General features: G+C 55.2%; 1 protein-coding gene across 3 annotated transcripts in view; it reads left to right on the top strand.

The window, feature by feature from the left end:
• Window positions 1-19,616, top strand: part of TBX4 (T-box transcription factor 4) — a 30,816-nt gene extending 11,200 nt beyond the window's left edge. For 2 of the 3 annotated variants that reach the window (XM_043900882.1, XM_043900881.1), the window contains exons 4-9: window positions 3,017-3,136; window positions 4,754-4,901; window positions 15,118-15,270; window positions 16,187-16,275; window positions 16,399-16,634; window positions 18,789-19,616. In XM_043900882.1, the coding sequence (XP_043756817.1) occupies window positions 3,017-3,136; window positions 4,754-4,901; window positions 15,118-15,270; window positions 16,187-16,275; window positions 16,399-16,634; window positions 18,789-19,411 (1,369 nt within the window). In that variant the 3' untranslated portion in view covers window positions 19,412-19,616. The remainder of the gene's footprint in view (window positions 1-3,016; window positions 3,137-4,753; window positions 4,902-15,117; window positions 15,271-16,186; window positions 16,276-16,398; window positions 16,635-18,788) is intronic. The other variant, XM_043900883.1, reaches the window with a different exon arrangement.
• Window positions 19,617-19,917: the final 301 nt, after the last annotated feature.

The raw sequence follows: 19,917 nt of genomic DNA, 5'->3' as shown, positions 1-19,917 counted from the left end.
CTGCCTTCATCTTTCGGGCACAGTAGGCCCTTTATCCTTCTGGAGCCCCTTGGGTGGGGAGATGAGGGGGCCCAGGGTCCCCAGTGCCTGCGTCCTCCTTTGGTCCAGAAACAGCCACCTCACCGGACCCTCAGAGAGATGAAGATAGCTGTTTCCCTGAAGGCAGGGGTGCTCACTGAGCCTGGGCCTGCTCATCCTGGGGCAGAGGACCTTTGAATCCACCCTGAGACCACTGACCTCATCCTCCCTTCTGACTTCTGAGGCTGCTGCCCTCGGAAGCGGGGAAAGGGAGCCAGAGGCTAGGAGACACCTTCCTGCCCTGCCCCAACTCCCTCAGAACCTCCTGAAGGCTGTTATCAGCTGGGAACTCGGTGCACGCCCAGCTTCCAGGCAAGGCCAAATCACAGGATAGCCACCCGGGCCTTGAGAGGCTGAGCACAGGCTCCTCACCTGCCTCCTGAAAGCACCAATCATGTCAGCCTGGCCTCCTGAGCTGCTGAGATGAGCTGCAGTAGGGAGGGACTTCCCTGCCAGTCCAGCGGTGACGACTTTGCCTTCCAATGCGGAAGGTATGGGTTTGATCCCTAGTCCAGGAGCTGGGATTCCACATGCCTTGGGGCCAAAAAACCACAACATAAAACAGAAGAAATATTGTAACAAATTCAATAAAGACATCAAGAAAATCTTTTTAAAAAGTGTGGTAGGGAGTAGAAGGGGAAAAATAGGATCTAGTACCCCCCCTCCCCTCCAACCTAGATTATAAAGACTTTGACAGTGGCAGCGAGCCATCTTATCCGCCCCCTTTGTGGTCACTGGCAGGGGGCTGGGGGTGGGGAGGGAAGCCATGTCTGTCCTCTGCTGTTGCCACCTGGAGTGATTATAGGAGAAACAGGCTAAGTACAGGGCCCCGATGTCGGGAGAGTCCCAAGTCCAGCCAGGGCTGCCCCCATTTTGTGGCTGTTTCTGTAGCCATTGCAAAATGGTAGCCGGCAGGGGACTGGATTCTTGGCCTTCCCTCAGGGAGGGTGGGGCGCTGAGGCAAGTGCTGCCTCCCTCCCTCCCCTTCAGTCTCAGGCCCACCGGGGGTCGAGGCAGGGCCAGGAACTAGGCGGGTGCAGGCTCCAGCTGCGCCCCCAGGGTTGGGCAAGGGGTTGGTAAGCAGGAAGCAGGGTTGGGTCCCTGAGTCCTCTCGCTCCGCCCATTCCTGGAGAGGGGGTGGGGTGGACATTCGAAAATGCTTTCAGTTGACATCTGAGACAAATTCTTCCACACGGTTTATAAGTCCCTAGACTTGCAGCGAGAACTTCCCTCCTCCCTCCAGGCACGCACACATGCACGCATGCGCACTCCAACGGGTCCGCAAACACATGTGCTCGGGCGCATACAGGGTCACGCGGCCCCCGCACCCCTGGCCCCTGGCAAGGCTCTCAAGGGCCCCTCCTTCAGCCAGGGAGGGTGCAGAGGCCGGGGCACCCTCCGCCTCAGGGTCCTGGGCTTGCTGTAGGGTCTGCGGGCTTGCTGGGAGTCCTGATCCCTTCTGGAAGCCCTGCCCTGTCGAGGTAAGCTGGTCCCATGTTGACACAATGGGAGACTCTGGTCATCTGTTCCTGAGGCGCTTAGGACAGCTTCTCTCGAGGGTCCCTGTGCTGCCTCTTGGCTTCGTGAGGGCCAGAGGTGCCCTGATGGCTTTCCCAGAGTGAACCGCATGGGCACTTTACCGGCTCTGGGGATCTGGGTCCCAGCTGCCTCCGTTTGTTCAGTTGGATTTGAATCCTGCCTCTCTTGGGGACATCTTTGTAAACAATCAGCTAGGAAGCGGTGCGAGGGTCTGATGAGGACTGTGAGGAAGTTGCCCTCTGGGGAAGTCCAGGGTCAGGGACCTGGTGACCGCAGCGATATCCCACAGGTATGTGTACATGTTGTTGTAGGTGTGGGTGCGCTGAGGGGTCCGAGGTAGTGTTCCTCTCCAAAATGTTCCCTGAGCCTCGGGGTCCTGGACAGTTTCAGCATGGGCTGCAGGAACTGGAAGACTTTCTTTTTGATGAGTCTGTTTTCATGGAGGTAGGTCATACCACTTGGTCTACAGAGGAAGGAGAGCAGTGAGGGTCAGTGGTGAGAGCCAAAAGTGGACTCCTTCAATCCACCCAGCCACCTATGACATGGGTGTATTGATAATGTCTCCACTTTGGAGTGGAGAAGGAAATAGCAACCCACTCCGGTATTCTTGCCTGGAGAACTCCAATAACGAAGGAGCCTGGTGGGCTAAAATCCACGCGGTAACAAAGTCGGACACAACTGAACGACGAACGCTTTCACTTTCGTTCACTACTTTAGAGATTGGGAAACCAAGGCATAAAAGCATCCAAGCAAGTTACCCAAGGCATCGTGGTTTGTCAGTGGTGGGGCTAGGCTGTGGACCATGGCAGGGTGGTTCTAGAATCTGTGTTCTTCTCGTTTCCTGGACTACCCTTCCCTGACACCCAGTTAGTGTGCACAGGCCCAGACAAGGCATTCACAGGGATAAACACCTCTGCTCCACACACGGCAGGCATCCAGAGACCCCCGCAGCACTCTCCTGCAAGCTGGTTTGAGGCTGGGGGTTTCCGTAGAGACATGACCCGCATTGGGTATCTCGTGGACCGTGGAGGAAGCTGACAGGGATTCCCAGGCCTTCTGCTCTGCTCCCCTGGAATTGACCCCCTGGAACTTCCATTGTGTATGGATGACAGACAGGAGGGAGATGAAGGCAGCCTGGTTGGTGCTGAAGTCCTGAGCAGGGCCTCTGTGCTCACAGCCACAGACTGTAGGGGTTCAGAGGGAGCGGCTTGTGCAGCCCTTTCCTAGTCGGGCAGGTGGGAGGGGCTGGCAAGAGAGGGAAGCGATTTACACAAGGTCAGGAAGCTCTGACTGGTCCAGGAGCTCTTGCTAAAGGGACAGTGCCTCCTAAGGCCTCCGATCCCCCGCCTGCTCTGTGCTGTCCCTCCCCGCCCCTGCCTCACCCCTCGGCTTCCCCCAGGAGGATGTTCCCCAGCTACAAGGTAAAAGTCACGGGCATGAACCCCAAGACCAAGTACATCCTGCTGATCGACATCGTCCCAGCAGATGACCACCGCTACAAGTTCTGTGACAACAAATGGTAAGAACCTGGGACCCTCACGTCACCTGCCTTCCCACTCATGCACACCCATCCCCCACCTGCTGTGTGGTCTGGGGATTCACCAGTTTGGCCCAGTGACTGGCCAGATCCGCAGGCTCGGGCACCGGGCTTGCCGAGGCCACAGGGTCATCTGCACATCTCCTGCGGATGGGGCAGGGGCTGGAGCGACAACGAGCCACGGTGTTTGGGTGTCTGATGGATCTCAAGGGTCTGCGCTCTCCCCACGGCTGTGGACACCCAAGGGTGGGTGACTGGGCTGTTGGGTGACGCGTGAGCCCCAGCGCTGGGCGGGTTTAGGCTCCGACAGGGCTGCGCTGGAGATGGGGCTACGGCAGAAGGTAGGAGCCATTTTCCTTGGAGGCCTTGATAGTCCATACTTAGAGCCTGGGCTGTGAATCTCTCTTCTGTCTCTCCACCCACTTGCTCCTTCTTTTTTTATTCTTGTGTGTGTGTGTGTTTTTTTTAAGTAATTTTTATTGGAGTGTCGCTGCTTTACGATGTTGTTAGTTTCCACTGTAGAGTAAAGTGAGCCGGCCAGGTATACACATCTAGCCCCTCCTCTTGGATGTCCGTCCCGTTCAGGTCACAGAGGACAGTAGAGTTCCCTGTGCTACACAGTATGTTCTCATTCATTATCTGTTTTACATATAGCATCAGTAGGGTATAGGTGTCACCCCCAATCTCCCAGTTCCTCCCACCCCCCCCAGAACCCTCCCTCTTAAGCTGCGTGTCCCCCATCCAGGGAGAGCAGGCAGATTAAAGGCCAAAACCAAGCCGGGGCCCGGTAAATGAAAGCGGTTTTTCCTGGGCCGGCCTGTTCATGTTCCCCATCTGCGCCCGGACCCTAGGACAGCTCCCGAGGAGAAAGAGGGAGGGATCAATGAATCCACTGCCCAGCATGTGAGCTCGGCTGTGTGGGGTAATAAGGTCGCAGAACCCGAGCCCAGGAGGCCAGGTTCGGTGGTCAGGTCCTGCCAGGAGCTCCTTTCTGTTCTCTCCCTGGGCTGGATTAGCACTCAGGGCAGATTCTCCCTGAATGGACAGCTACCATTTCATTTCTCACCATTGTTTAGGGGGCAACCAGTTTAAAAATCATCTCTGTCATCTGAGAAGTGAAGTTGCTCAGTTGTGTCTGACTCTTTGCAACCCCATGGACTATAGCCTACCATGCTCCTCTCCGTCTATGGAATTTTCCAGGCAAGAGTACTGGAGTGGGTTGCCATTTCCCAAATAATGTTATTTCTAACATGTAAAAAGTGTAAATACAACCCAGACACAGAAGTGCCTAAATCTCCGCACGACACATTTGTGATTAGCCCCTTCAAATAAACCATCACATTTCTCTACAATTTCCCTTTCTCTCTCTACTGCAGTGAGATATGGGAGGTTCAGGACGGCTGTCCCTCCCCAGCACCCTCTCCTCCGCCCCACTCTGTTACCCCCAAAGCCCTAAATGGACGGTGCGGTAGGCAGCAGCAGTGATGTGGTTCCCAGGCCTCTGGGGATTTGCTCTTGTGGGGTGGGAGACAGCAAGTCTGGGCTCCCGGAGATGGCAGGGCAATCACCGGCCGCGGCTTCTCCACGCTCTGTTGGCAGGATGGTGGCAGGGAAGGCTGAGCCGGCCATGCCGGGACGGCTGTACGTGCACCCGGATTCTCCTGCCACGGGGGCCCACTGGATGCGGCAGCTGGTCTCCTTCCAGAAGCTGAAGCTGACAAACAACCATCTGGACCCCTTCGGCCATGTAAGCAGGGGGCTGCCTGGCCTCGAGCGTGGGTGCTGGGGTGGGGTCAGAGGTGGGACGGTCAGAGGTGCTCATCTGGAGAATCCATTCTCGGGACCCAGTCCCAGGCGGGTTTATGGGCCAGAGCACAGGGTCTGAGTTCCACAGTAAGCATCCTTCCCCTGGCACTTACTGGCTGGGTAACTTGGGGCAAGATATTTTTGCGCCTTAGTTTCCTTGTCTAGAACATGGGGATGACCAGGTGAAAATTAAATGAGATTATGCATGAGGCACATGGCGCCTAAGAGGCTCTAAATGAGTGTCAACTATGATGGTTTCCCTTTACCGTTGTAAAGAATCTGCCTGCAACGTGGGAGACGCGGGTTCGATCCCTGGGTCGGGAAGATCCCCTGGAGAAGGGGATGGCCACCCACTCCGGTATTCTTGCCTGGAGAATTCCACGGACAGAGGAGCCTGTGGGCTACAGCCCATGGGGTCACAAAGAGTCGGACACACGACTGAGCGAGTAACCCTTGATGACAACGACGACTCAGATGGACCCACATCTCACAAATCTCAGCTGCGGTTTCCCCAAATCTGGCCTTGCTGGGGCCTGAGACCAGGAGATTGTCTTGAGAGTCACTGATGAGTTCAGGAGCCTCATCCCTGGCGCCCGCCTGGCCCCGCAGCCGCCTGCCCTGGAAAGGATGGCCTCGCACTGGCTCCTGGCTTGCCCGGGGCCTGGCTCTCACAAGAGCGACTCCGAAACCCCAGGGATGCTGCTGCTGACGCCCCGTCCAGGCTGCTAAAGCTCATTCTTTCCCCAGTCTGGCCCTGGCAGGCCCACAAAAAGCTCTTTATGTGGAAATTTTTAGCTCATACGTGTGGCAAACAGAAGCCTGGGGACCCGGTATCATCTGCCAGGGAGCAAGCCTCGCCCCTCTAGGTTACGCGTGGTTACCCTGGAGACACAGGGTGGGGTGTTGATGGAGTGGGTGCCGTGGGCTCCTGGATGCAGTTGCCCTGGCTGCACGCTCATAACATCTGTGTGGGGGGTGGTGGGGGAAGCAGGGGTGGGGGGCGTGCAGGCACGTGCCTCTTTTACGCCTCAGTTCTGTTTCTGGGGAGCTGTGTGCAAATCAGCACTCTGAATCATAGCTCCTTATGGAGAGTGCCAGCAATGTGTCTTTTCTGGTTGATGGGTGTGTAACTGGCAAGCAGCTCTTGGTTCTAATTTTCTCAGAGTCTGTTCAGTTCTCTTTCCAAGTCGTCAGCAATCGATAAACCAACAATTAGGAGAATGCTTAGTTAAATAATCAACTCCTGACTTGTCTGTTTTGCAGGCAGCATGGGGTTTTCCCACTCAGGGCAGGCAGATGCTGTTGGGATGTGACAGAGACACCCGGGTGGGCCCCGGGGATATGCGCCCGTGCAGCCTTCCACAGGGGCGACAACAGGCCGCCCACCAACGGGAAGGGTCAACCAAGCCCCCACCTCTCAGATCACAGGGTCTTTTATGACCAAGGGCCAGAGAGGCTGCCATTCTGGCCAAGACTGCTCGTGGTCAGCTCCTTTCTGGCCTCCTCTGCTTGGCTAGGCTGTGGGATCAACCTTGAAAGATTAGCGAGGGCCTCCACGGTGGGAGGTGGAGAGCCTCATCTCTGCCCACAACTGCACTCACACATACACACTCACCCCAGGGACCGAACGCTGAGGTCGATAGAGATGGGCGGGAGCTGGATCCTTGGGTGAGTGATCAGAAATACCCAGGGATCAAAGCTGTGGCGAGAATTTTAGATGCACAGGTCACTCTCAAGGTTCCCAGCTGCAGGAATGTCTCTGAGGACCCTTCCACCTCCCCGGACCCCTGCAGAGAGGGCCAGGGGAGGGAGTCAGGTGGTTGAAAAGCGGGGCTTTTTTGGAAGCAGGAGGGTGTGACCTGGCCTTCGTTGCCCAGCAATAGGTTTCTCACCCTGGCTTGCTTCTTTGGTGGCTCCTCTGGGGTCCCGAAAGGGTTTGCAGTGGTCTTGAGCAGCCAGTGGGGCTGGCTTGTTGGGCTTGTGATGTTGGGGGTGCCCCTGGCTACACTCGCCACACCAGCCTGGGGCCCTCCTCTCCTCAGCTGGGGGGCTATTCCCTGTATTAACTCAGCTTCCTCCCCGGAGGGTTGGGTGTGGAGTATCTTCCTTCTCCCCATCCCCATGTTTTCCCAACATGTGCAGGTTGTTGGTTACTGCACCCTCTGTGGGGGTGGCGGGGCTCACGGAGACAAGGCGCTTGTCTCAGGAGCTGGGAGTAACACAGCACAGATGGACCCCTGCCTTCTGATGCCTGGGCTCCTTTGGCTTCTCCCCCTGTCTTTCGGTACCCAGGGCTCCAGCTGTCAGCTCTTCAGCAATCTGGAGCATCACTGGAGAGGGCACAGCCTTTGGCCCTGCAGGGAAGGGCTTCGGAGGATGAGCTAACTTCCTAGACATATCAAGGCAAAGTGGCCCATTTGAGCCTTGGCTTTCTGCCCCTTGGTCTGTGCCAACTGGAGCAGTGAGCTCTCCAAGTCACCCTTCTTGGCTTCTCGGTGTAGAAACCTGGGAAAAAGCCATCTTGTACTGTGAACTTGCCCTGGACAAGTCCTCCCACATCGCTCGCCTCCACACTTTGCAAATTTTCCTAAAAGCTTCCAAACCTCAGGGAACTTTCTCCAGCCAGGTAGACAGTGGACTGCCCACTCAGGATCTCAGAGACATCAGCAGCTGTCTCTCATGTGCCACCCAACCACCCAGGAGAAGGTCCAGAGTCCAGGAGCCCCTCAGGCCACGTGTTCAGAAAAGATAAGATTGACTTCTGATTAGAAAACTCCTGTGGGTTTTTACTGTGAGTCCAGGAAAGCCCTCTGCTCTTGAGAGGTGGAGTCAGGGTGTGACCTTTAGGTTCTGAGCATAAGCAGGCAGCAGGGGCGGAAAGGGTCAGGGGCCTGGGACCAGGAGGTCAGCTTGACGGCCGTGCCTCCGCTGGATGAGAGGACACGGCCAACCCTTCCTCCTGCTCACTGCCCCCTGTCCCCAGCAGGGTCCTGTGCGAGGTGACCACAGGATGGGAAGAGAAGCTACTCCAGGCAGTTGAGGAGAGTCTTGCTAGGCTGGGGCCTGCGTCCTGCAGCTGGACGTGGAGATGGTTGGCACATGGGTCTTACTTTTCTCCTAATCTGGAGGCAGGGAGGGGATGGGTGCATGGTGTGTGTTTGTAGGGAGATGGCCATCCTCACCACCTCCTATGTCTCTAGACTTCCACGTTGCCGAGGAGAAAGTTTAGCTTGTGATTGCTCACATAGTCAGTCTAAGCCTTGCAGAGGCTGAGTTAGCCCCGGACTGCGGATGTGGGCTCCCCGGGCCACAGAATGGCACAGGCAGTATCCCTCAGTGTGTTTCCTCCTCCAGCCATGGGCCTCAGCCTCGTCAGTTACTCCTGAGCCTTGGGATCCAACCTCAAATGCCATGGCTTCAGGGAGACAGTTCGGGGTCCCCATTATATGCTCTCAGAGCACCTTTCCGTTGGAGTGCTTGCCACAGTTATAACTTTATACTTATTTGTCAAATCTGTTTTTAAATAGGAAATACATTCACATGATTGAAACATCAATCAGTGAACAAATGAAAAAGGTCTGCAGTGAGACATCTCCCTCCACTGGTTCCCCATCCACCTAGCTTCTTCCAGCTCTGGCACCAACTGTTACTAATTTCTTTTCTGTGTTTCTTTTTGCATATGCAGGCAGAATACAGAGTTTCACATCCCTTCTTTTTGCCACAGAAGGTACCATGTTGTAAACACTTTGCACCTTGCTTTGCAAACTCAGTGTCTCAGAGATCATTTCATTCATATAGAGCTGCCTCATTCCTTTTACCCAGCTGCATAGAATTTCATCCAATGATTGTTCCGTTAATCGTGTAGCCAGTCCTTACTGAAGGAATTAGATGTTTTCCTATCTCTGCTCTTTCAATGAAGCTTGTACATATGTCACTTTATACCTGAGCCAAGTACTCTTTGTGATAAAGTGCCTGTTTGAGGGATATATGGATTTGCAGTTTGTCATCCTGTCCTCATTGGTGTTGCAGAGATGTGTCTTCCCACCATCGCTGTGGCCTCATGAACATGGTGGGAGAGAAAAGTTTTGGATCTTTTCCAGTCTCATGGCTGAAACACAGATGTCAGTTTTAGCTTCAGTTTCTATTTCCTTTATTATAAGTAAACATAAGCATCTTTTTATATATATATCTCTCTCCTCTTCTGTGAACTACTGTCCTTATCCTTTTCTCATTCTTAGATTTAAAAAAAAAAATCACCTATCCATTCTAGAAGCTTTTATAAGCTAGAAAGATTTAGCTCCCATCTGCGATGTTGAGTTGCTTATATGTTTTCCCAGTTTGTCACTTGTCTTTTGGTCTTGCCTATAGTGGTAATCCTCCAAAGACGTTTTTGATTGAATGTGTCGGTCTTTTCTCTATGGGTTCTGGATTTTGAGTAATTGAAAACCCCTATCCATTCCTTACTTATAAGAGATTTTTCTTGTGTTTTCTTATAGTATTTTATGGATTTATTACTACATTTAAACCATTGGCCCTTTTTCAATTTATTCTGGCATTCGATACAAAGTGTGAATCCAACTTTTTTTTTTCTAGAGAGCTATCCAGTGGTCCCAACACCAATAACTGACTAACCCTCTCCCCTCTCTGGTTTAGGACACTCTCTAGTTCTGTACAGTAAATCCCCTCCTGAATCTGTGTCTGTTCCTATGCCAGTGCTTTAAGCATTGAGACATCATAATAGGTTTTAGTGTCTGGCAGACTCGGTCCTCCCCCATTGGTCTTCTTTTTAAGAGTTTTCTTGGCTGGTCTTGTCTATTTTTTTTTTTTAATATGAGCCTTAGAATAAGCTTGTAGTGTTGAGAAAAAAACGTACTTGTATTTTTGTTAGAATCACTCTAAATTATAAATTTACTGGGGGGGGGGTGAGCATTGATCATGATGCCTTTCTCTTCGTTGAAGTCTGCCTTTTGTCTTTCAAAAGTGTATTCAAGTTTTTCCTTCGCAAGGCCCTGCACATTGCCTGTCATCTTGTTACTGTCATCAGTGCAGTATTTTGTCTCCCACTTTTTCTCACCACTGGTTTTTGCTTGATTTTGGGTTACCTGTGAGTTTCCCACTAGACAGTAAACCAGGAAGTTTTTTTTTTTAACCACCATCCTGTCGTGCTGCCTGGCAGTTTGAGTGGCAGTGAGCAGGAGTGAGTGTGACTTCTCTAAGTAACCTGCCGAAGGGGGTTTACTTAGAGAAGGCACTTCCTTTGCTGGGAGCTGATGTCCCCGCAAAGCACATGCTAGAGGGGGACCCGGAACTACTGATCTCTTTCTTTTCCTCCCACATTTGCTGAGCCCTGATGATGTGCCAAGCCTTGCTGGGTGCTTTGGGACAGAGACTCCCCACCCACCTGTAGACCGGCCCACCCTTCGCAGCCAGGTACCGGTGCAGGTATGAGCTGAGGCTCGGAGATCAGTGCTTGATGCTGGCTCTGCCCCCATCACTGTCTGAGGCTGGGCAGACGCCTTCACCTCTTGAGCCTCAGCTCCCTGTCTGTTACAGGGAGGCGTTAATACTTTGGGGCTTCCCTGGTGGCTCAGTGGCAGAGTCCGCCTGTTAATTTAGGAGATGTGGGAGATGCAAGTTCGATCCCTGGGTCGGGAAGATCCCCTGGAGAAGGACGTGGCAACCCACTCTAGTTGGCGGGCCACAGTCCATGGGGTTGCAAAGAGTCGGACATGACTTAACAAATGAACAACAACAACAATTAATACTTTACAGGCATGTTGTAAAGCTTGATTGTGTGCTGTGTGGGCAGGACTCAGCACGGGGCCTGGCACAGAGGCTGTGCTCTGTCCACACTGGCTGGCAGAGAAGGCGCCAAGCCTGCTGCCCTGGGCCTGAGTACTCAGGCCTGCCCGGTGCAGGGCTCTTGAGTCGGCTGACGGGCCGTCCAACTTAGTCCTGACTTGGATCTTCTTTGAGCCAATCTTCGGGCCTCTCTGGTCTCGATTTTGGTTTTCTTCTTCTTTTTAAAATTTTTCTAAGCTGCAGATCCTGTCTCTGTCCCAGACCTCTGTGTGGGGCGGGAGAGGGTAAGAAGGATGATGGAGAAGGTCGTCTCAGAAAGTACACATGTGAGGCAGGAAACAATCTGGTTTTGATATTTGACAGGCAGACGTTAGCCCCAATACGCTGCGCTTGCGAGGGGCGATGGGGTCTGGTGGATCCTCGTCTCCCGCCGTGTTTAGCTGAAACCTTATCATTAATGACCGAGCTTGTGTTTGAGGGCAGTTCGTGCTCTCTCCAGGGCCATCTGGAGTCTTCTCAGGATCCAGTCTCCGACCAGCTGTGTGTCCTTGGGCACGTCATGTTCCCACTACTCACCTCCTGTTCCTCATCTGTGCAATGAAGAGATGGCACTAGAGGGATCGCTACGGCCTGCCCCTCCATGCCCTAATGCTCTGCGATTCCAGCGCAGATGAATCTGGGCCTCGTTAAGCCGAGCACGCCATGGTGATCTCTCTAGGAGATGGCTGTTTGGCGCTATCACAATTGTTAAAATAGAACAGGCTTCTGAATTGTAGCCAGAACATAATGAATCCCATTTCTGTAGAACAGTGATGATGACGGGACCAGCCGTGTAGTGGGGTTTGTTGACGTGGCTGGCCCATTTGGCCCCATGTCCTCCGCAAGAAATATAAATGTGAGACTCTGGCAAAATAGTTTAGTGTGGCGCCCGAGGAACTTCCGAGGAAAGCCAGGTGTGAGTCACCGAGCCGGTTTCCCGTTCTCCCAGGCGGTCGGGGCCGATGCTCCAGCTTGAGTCTGCATTAGTTCAGTGGATGGAACTTTCTTCCACACACCTGCCCAGGCTCCAGACTGGCAGAATCAGGAAGGGTGTTTGGGACCACATAGTTGAAGGCCTCACTGTACAGATGGGGACCGCGATGACTGGAGGGCGAGAGCTTGCTCGGGACCGGCAGCTGATGGGCAGAGATCCATAGATGCTTCTGGGCCCCTCTTGGCTTCCCTGTGACTGGGGTTGGACTCCCCGAGGGGCCCCCACCTTCCTTTGCAAATCTGGCAGTGTCTCTCTCCCCAGATTTCTCTGCCCACCTGTATGGTTCACTCCCCTAGAAGGTGTGCTTGGCAGTCTCTCCACCCTTATCATTAAGGACCATGTCTGATGGATGGGCTAAGGAGTTTGACCTTTATCCCAGGGGCAAGAGGGAACCATCAAAGGTGACATTAGGAATAGAAGTGAAGTGGCATATGAAGTGAAGTGAAGTATTAGTCTTTCAGTCGTGTCCAACTCTTTGCAATCCCATGGACTGTAGCCCGCCAGGCTCCTCTGTCATGGGATTCTCTAGGCAAGAATACTGGAGTGGGTGGCCATTCTCTTCTCCAGGGGATCTTCCCAACCCAGGGATCAAGCCCAGGTCTCCTGCATTGCCGACAGATTCTTTACTGTCTGAACCATCAGGGAAGCCCAGAAGTCATGTATTGAGCCTTAAATATGGCAGGAGTGGTGGTCGGTGGTGGTGGTGGGAAAATGGGAAGATGGAGAAATACAAAGGGCCTTGCCTTCAAGCAAGGTGCAGTCTTCCTGGATGAACCAGAAGGTTCTAAGCAAGGGAGTGATCTGATCTTTGTTTTACAGGTGGAATCACAGGGCTTGGTCACTGACCAGACCCGGAGGTGGAGGACAGTGAGGGGTGAGGGGGACTGACGGTGCCCATGGCTCTGACTGCTTAGGGGGCAGAGGCGCAGGGTGGCTATGGTCTGTCCCAAGCAGTCCTTAGGGATGGCAGAGCCTCACTACTTGGGGACTGCAGCGTCTGCTTTGGGTTCTGTCTGCCTCCTGTCTGTGTTCTCCCCTTGGGCCCCCCATCACCCTCACCCCCCACCCAAGGGGTCTGGAGTGACTGAGGCCAGCCCTGCATGCCAGGGGCTGGAACATGTAAGTGATCACAGAAGGACTGTCTGTGCGCATGTTCAATCACTACTTTTGCCTGAAACATGCCTTAGAGTTTATCCTGTGGGCAAAGAAAGATGAGGGAGGAGGGGACAGAGAGTTTGTGGTTTGGACCCAGGTCTTCCTCTTCCCATAACCTGGTCTTGCACTCACTTGTTCCTGCTTTGGAGTAGAGGAGGAGCCTGGAGGTACAGAAGGAACAATAGCTAAGGCCCTTTCTCTTGAGGAGTTATAATTTAACTGAAGGGACAAGAAGGAACGGGAAGCCGCTGGAAGCAGCACCATAGCTCAGTAGACCATACTGTGGAAAGGAAGCTTCAGAATCGGGAGTTTAGAGCAGACCTCAGGTAATCTGGGACGACTTCCTGGAAGAGTTGGGCCTAGAAGGTGAGGGAGAATGGGGGCAAAAAGATCAAGACAGCAGAGAGAACTACAAGTGCAGAGGGGCGGAGGCAGGAATCCGGCCCCTAGGTCACCTCCTGGGCACTCAGCTGCTGGGTCTTCCGAGACCTTGGCATGCAGGGTGATGGAGTAACCTCTGGGGACTGGGCAGTGTGTCCCCAGCCGCTCTCCCCAGTGCCCCTCCCCAGGCCCCTGGAATGGGCAGTCCAGGGAGGCCTCCCCGGCTTCAGCCTCATTCTGAGTGTTTCCCCTGGCAGGCCCCGCGCTGGGCAGTGGGTTCCCCAGCTGCAGATGGGATCTGGGGCTGGGGGGCTCTGTGCCCCAGGAGGCTCTGGAGGTTTGTCACTGAGAGTGGCTCAGGGGAGGGGCCAGTGCGAAGGCGGAAGAGTTCCTGCTGGAGCCGCCCAGCCAGGCCCGGAGGCGAGGCCAGGGCAGAGCTGGCAGCCTGGGTGCCGGACCACCCACTCCCTCATCTGAGCTTCTCCCTGGGCCGCCTTCCTTCCCAGGGGGTGAGGAGGCTGAGCCCCGCCAGAGGAAGGCTTGCCACACACGAGCCTGGCTCTGAACTCTCGCCTGGCACTCTGTCACTCAGGGGTTAAGTCTCCCACTAAGCTTCAGCCCCAGGCCAGGTCCCTGGAACCTGGGAGCGGGGGAAGCCAACCCAAGAGGGGGGTACTTCCTGATGGAGAGAAAGGAGCTCCGCCAGGGACCAGCCTCATCCAGCCAGGACGGGAGCCGAAGGGTTAACAAAAACCCGCGCGGTGCTGATAAAATGCCCCAAATGCCTGTCCTACCTCCAGTGGGGAGGGTGTCTGGCAAATGTCAACGATAAAAAATACATTTTAATGGCACATGATGCTGCCGCTACCGTGGGGCATGGCCGAAGAAGAGGCTTTGGGGCTGCAACTACCGTGTGCTGGTCCCGGGGCTCCAGGCTGAGTGTCCCGGGCACTCGGCCTCTCTCCTCAGGCACCCTCAAGGGCTGGGGGGGTGCCCGGGGCCTCCGATCTTCCTCCTGCCTTGGTTCTGTGGACTTCAGCCCACGATGGCGCTCCCCTCAGCCCAGGCTGTGGTCTTCCCGGGGCGGGTCTGAAGGCTGAGTGCATCAGGGTGTTCCCAGCCTCTGCTCTGCAAGCCTGCTGCTGGTGAAGGGATGGGCGCCTGCCTGCCCGGACAGGTCAGAGTTCATCTTCCTTGGCGGCCCCCTCCCCCGTCCTGCAGACCCTGGGCTGAGAAGCGGCTTTTGCTGCTGACAGTTGTGTGAGGCAGGGCTGAATGCCCACCACAGGGCAGGTCCCACATATGTGGGGAGGGGTGAGCTGGGGAAGAAGAGGCCAGGGGAAGAGGCAGCCCGCAGGGCTGAAGGCTGGGGCTCAGAGAAGCCCAGGGCCTTGCCTGAGGTCACACAGTCAGTCCGTGGCACCTGGACTTTTGCCTGCAACTCAGTTCTGCTTACTAACACTGTGCCGAGTTCACGGGAGGCCTTTAAACGGTTCCGTTCCCCATTACTACAGCGAAGGGGCTGTCATCTGGGAGGCCCTGGGACCAGGCATTGGTGCTGAAGCAGACAGGCCAAGGGGTGCCCCTGAGGTTGAGTTTGGGGCTCAGGGGTCTGGTTCTTCAACCTGCAAGGGAGGTTTTTGGACCCTTCCGGGCTCAGCCCCCTGTGGTCAAACCCTGGAGCCTTGGGCATTCAGGAGAAGGAAAGCCAGCCCCGGGCCGGCTGGACAAGGCTGAAGACAAGAGGGTGGAGACCTGGAGCTGACAAAAGACCCTTCTCTTCCAGATCATCCTCAACTCCATGCACAAGTACCAGCCACGGCTGCACATCGTGAAGGCCGACGAGAACAACGCTTTTGGCTCCAAAAACACGGCCTTCTGCACCCATGTGTTCCCAGAGACTTCCTTCATCTCTGTGACCTCCTACCAGAATCACAAGGTACAGACCCCACCGCCTCCAGCGCGGACACATTTCGGGGCCACCACGGAGGCAGGCAGTGAAGCCCCGGTGCAGCCAGGCTGGGACGGGCAGGGCAGTCGCTTCAGGAACCCACCCAGTCCTGCAGAGTCCTGAGAAATGGAAAGACGTGCGGGGAAGGAGACGAGGCTCCTGATCCCCAGCACAGGGCAGCTGTCTGTGGTCCAAGCTGGAGACCGACACAGGTGGCAACTGGGAACACCGGGAGCGTGGAGCTTGCCTTGTGGCTTCACTGGGGGGCCTTTTGCTCTGCAGTCTTCTCCCTGGTGGGATTCCGGGCCTGCGGAGAGAAGGGGTGGGGGCAGGAGAGGAGCCCTTGGGCACTGCTAGCGGCAGGGGAGCAGGTGACCGAGCCATTCGGAAGCCCTTCCTGGCACGCACCTGGCACATCCTGGCCCACCTCCCGCCCTGGCCTGACCACCCCAGGCTGTCTTCTGCTCCCTGAATGGGCCATCCTGTTGCCTCCCTGCCTGTGCCCAAGCTGCCCTCCCCAGAAGGCTTTCACACCTGTGTTGGGAATGGTTGGGTGTGGGGGAAGGATTTTAGGCAGAAGAGGAACAGAGTCAGATTGGCATTTGGGACAGGCAGGCAGAACCTGATGTGGCAGTTGTGCGGGTGATGTGGGTGGGAAGCTGTTATAGGCCCCAGGAGAGAGTGACGAGGGGCTGAATTTAGGGAGAGTAGGACACAGAATGGGGGTCTGCCACTAGGAGAACGGGTAAGAGCCGGAGAGAACTTCAAGGCCAGGGAGGCTCCTGCAAGATGCCACTTCCCCAGATGCTGCCCGGGGTTCTGAATGTGCCTGTGGCAGGGGGCAGGGCTGGCCCAGTTCTCCCCCACCCTGCCCGTGACTCCTCTGTGCCTCCTCTCCTGACAGATCACACAGCTGAAAATTGAGAACAACCCTTTCGCCAAGGGATTCCGGGGCAGTGACGACAGTGACCTGCGTGTGGCCCGGCTGCAGAGGTGGGGATTGCTCCGGCCCTGGGGGCTGGGGCGGTGGATGGGGTTCAGGCACATGGACGCGGTGACCCTGAGTATCTCCCCTCCCTTCCCCTCTCCGGCTGACTGTCTTTCCCTCGCCTCCAGCAAAGAATACCCGGTGATCTCCAAAAGCATCGTGAGGCAGAGGCTCGTCTCCACCCAGTTGTCGTCCAAGCCTGACGTCAGCCCTCTGCACGGGGCTCACCAGGCGCTCCAGCACTACCAGTATGAGAACGGGGCCCACATGCAGTTCGCCGCGGCTGAGCCCCAGGACCTTCCCCTCAACACCTTCCCAGCCCAGAGGGACTCCAGCCTCTTCTATCACTGCCTGAAAAGACGAGGTAGCTCCCTCCTGCTCTGGATGCCCTGGAGGGTCGGGACGGGGGTGACGCCCTCCACACAAACACTGCCCCCTGCACACGTGAGCATGCGAGCATGCATGGGGGTGCGTGCGAGTACACACACACACACACACACACACACACACACACACTGATTGTTGTGTGGCCTGGAGACTGAGCCTAAAGCCTTGGGGACCATGGTCAAGCTCAGCGCTTCTTGCTTTGCATGCAGACAGCTTGTGGCCGTGGTGTCCCCTAGATCAGGATTTTAGGCAGAAGAGGGACAGAGTCAGATTGGCATTGAGGACAGGCATGTGGAACCTGACGAGACAGTCGTGTGGGACGGGGTGACGAGGATGGGGTGATGTGGACAGAGGCTGTTACAGGCATCGGGGAGAGAGTGATGAGGGGCGGAACTGAGGTAGCACAGCGGGTGGGGGAACAGGAGACAGGATCGGAGGGTCTGCCGCAAGCAGTCCCCAGTCCCAGGTGTCACTTGGTAGCCGCTGCTTTGAGCACCTCGTCGGGGTGGGCAGAGGGCACAGTGAGCCAGGCGCTGCCTCTGGGCATGGGAGAGGTGGAAGCGTCCCAGTCCGGAGGTTGTCGTTTGTAGAAGCGACCTCCATCCTAACCCTGGGAGTCCTGGCTGAGCATAGATTCCCCAGCCCATCCCATCAGGTCTGCAGAGGCTTCTTGAGAGTGGATGGGAGCTGTTGGGGGATGTAGACTAGGGTCCAGGAAGACAGGACATGGACCTGTCTGTGTTGGCTTCTTTATGAGGAACAGGAGTTCGAGCCAAGAACCAGAACATCTGTGCTGGTACGAGGATTCAAGTTTGCCCTCTATAAAATACAAATGATTAGTATTACCACGTCAGAAGTCCTCACAGGGCCACTGAAATTCTCCTGGGAATGGGTTTGGGGACTTAGCCTGCCGCGCAGAATGTTCTCTCAGCCCAGCTCCTAGGGACCACCCTGGAAGACTCCTGAGTAGCCACTGCACCAGTCCTATTAGAACTAGTAACCTAAAACAAGGGCTGACAAACTGTGGCCTTTGGACCAAATCTGGCCTGCAGTCCACTTTTGTTCGATCTGTGAGTCATACGAAATGGTTTTTACATTTCTAAATAGTTGAAAAAAAATCAAAAGAAGACTTTTTCATGATATATGAACACTCTATGAAATTCAAATTTTGGTATCTATAAATAAAGTCTTATTGGAACACAGCCATACACGTTTATTTACCTATTGTCTATGGCCGATTTCCTGTTGAGAATCCCTAGGGAAGACAGAAGGATGGAGGCCAAGACAAGTAACTGGACAAGTGTTCTTAAATTTGTAGAGTGGGCTGCTGCCCAAGTCCTCAGGCCTGGGTTATCCCTGGGTCCCCGGGGTGGATGAGCTCGTCCAGAATCAATACTTGAGGATGTTGAAAGATACACATCCATGGTCTGGGGCACTTAATGTCATCTTTCCCCCCAACAGAGTATATTAGCTTCACCTTATAAGTGCAAGTCACCTTTTACTTACTAACAGCTCCATTTCTTAATTCTGTAAACCCTGTTATGTTGGAATCTGTGTAATGACAATCTGATGGGACTTCTTTGAACATACGTAGGGTTTACTTCCTCTTCTGAAAGCAACAGGAACATGCCTGTGAGTAGCTTTGGCTTGCTGAGGCCTTCCAAATGGGAGCAGAGGATGGAGGCAGAAGCATTGTGGCTTTAATTTTCTGGCTAATTCAGACAGATTGTGGCCTCTGGGCCTGGTGTGGCCTGGCAGTCGCTTGCACTTTCCTTGGCCAGGGTGGGCCTGGCCTAAGAATGCCAGTGCACATTAAGGCCTCTTACCATCCCCAAGAGTCAGGGCAGCAAGAGATCAAAGGCATATGCTGCCTGGCTAAACACATCACTCAGTGTCCAGTGATGTGGTGTCCCCCGGTGGCCTTTGAGCACAGTCCATGGTCTGACCACTTCTGGGCTGCTGCCACCTTATAAAAGCTGTCGCTGATTAAAATGGTTCTGGGAGTGCCATCGCAGTATGGGCACCCCCCTCCCACCAATGACAAGGATAGGCTGTCCTGGCATCCAGTGGGGGGTGTTCTGGACCCTGGGCTGGCGGAACTGGCTCTTCCTGAGGTTTCTTTGTCTTCCAGCAGACAGTGCCCGTCACCTGGACTTACCCTGCAAGCGATCGTATCTGGAAGCACCCTCGGCGGTGGGGGAGGACCATTATTTCCGTTCTCCCCCGCCCTACGACCAGCAGATGCTGAGCCCCTCCTACTGCAGCGAGGTGACCCCACGAGAGGCCTGCATGTACTCAGGGTCGGGGCCCGAGATCGCGGGGGTGTCCGGGGTGGACGACTTGCCCCCGCCCCCGCTGAGCTGTAACATGTGGACGTCCGTGTCCCCCTACACGAGCTACAGCGTTCAGACCATGGAGACTGTGCCTTACCAGTCCTTCCCCACGCACTTCACCGCCACCACGATGGTGCCCCGGCTGCCCACCATCTCCGCCCAGGGCTCCCAGCCGCCGGGCAACGCCCACTTCAGCGTCTACAATCAACTCTCCCAGGCTCAGGTCCGAGAGCGGGGCCCCAGTGCCTCCTTCCCCAGAGAGCGCGGCCTCCCGGGCGCCGTGTGCGAGCGGAAGCCGCCGTCGCCGCACCTGAATGCGGCCAACGAGTTCCTATACTCGCAGAGCTTCTCCTTGTCCCGGGAAGCCTCCTTACAGTACCATTCAGGCATGGGGACCGTGGAGAACTGGACTGACGGATGACTCCCAGGTCCCCTCCGCAGCCCCTGGACCATGTTAACCCAGTCTTAACCTCTGAGGGTTGGCCTGCCCCCCCCCCCCAAAGAAACCCAGCAAGGTATTTCAAAGGTTGGGGTGCAGTGTGCGACCCGCGTGCACGCGCCTGTATTTGGAGAGCACCTATCTTCTGACAGACAACCGAGGCCCCGACAAAGCAAAAAGAGAAAAGGAAAAAGACACACTTAGCGAAGAAGAGATTTTTGGCTGCAGGATTTGGATCCAGTGTTTTCTGACATCTCTTGACATGCCCTTGGGTGGGATGGGAGTGGAGCGTTCATGTGAGTCACTTAGAGGTTTTTATAATATAATTTTCGATTAACTCAGGGGCCAGGTGGTGAAGTCTCTCTGGCAGGGCAGGTCGGGAGTGGGGTTTGGGGGGAGGAGGATTTTCCTGGCTGGGGAGGTGGGGCTCTCTGCCCATCTTGCAGAGTCCTGGCACTTGCGAAAGGCGCTGAGCATCTTCTTCAGGG

Source organism: Cervus elaphus, chromosome 5 (genome assembly GCF_910594005.1).
Source record: "Cervus elaphus chromosome 5, mCerEla1.1, whole genome shotgun sequence".
NCBI classification, from domain to species: Eukaryota; Metazoa; Chordata; class Mammalia; order Artiodactyla; family Cervidae; genus Cervus; species Cervus elaphus.
Note: the sequence above shows the minus strand (reverse complement) of the source record. Positions and strands in the feature narration are given on the sequence as shown.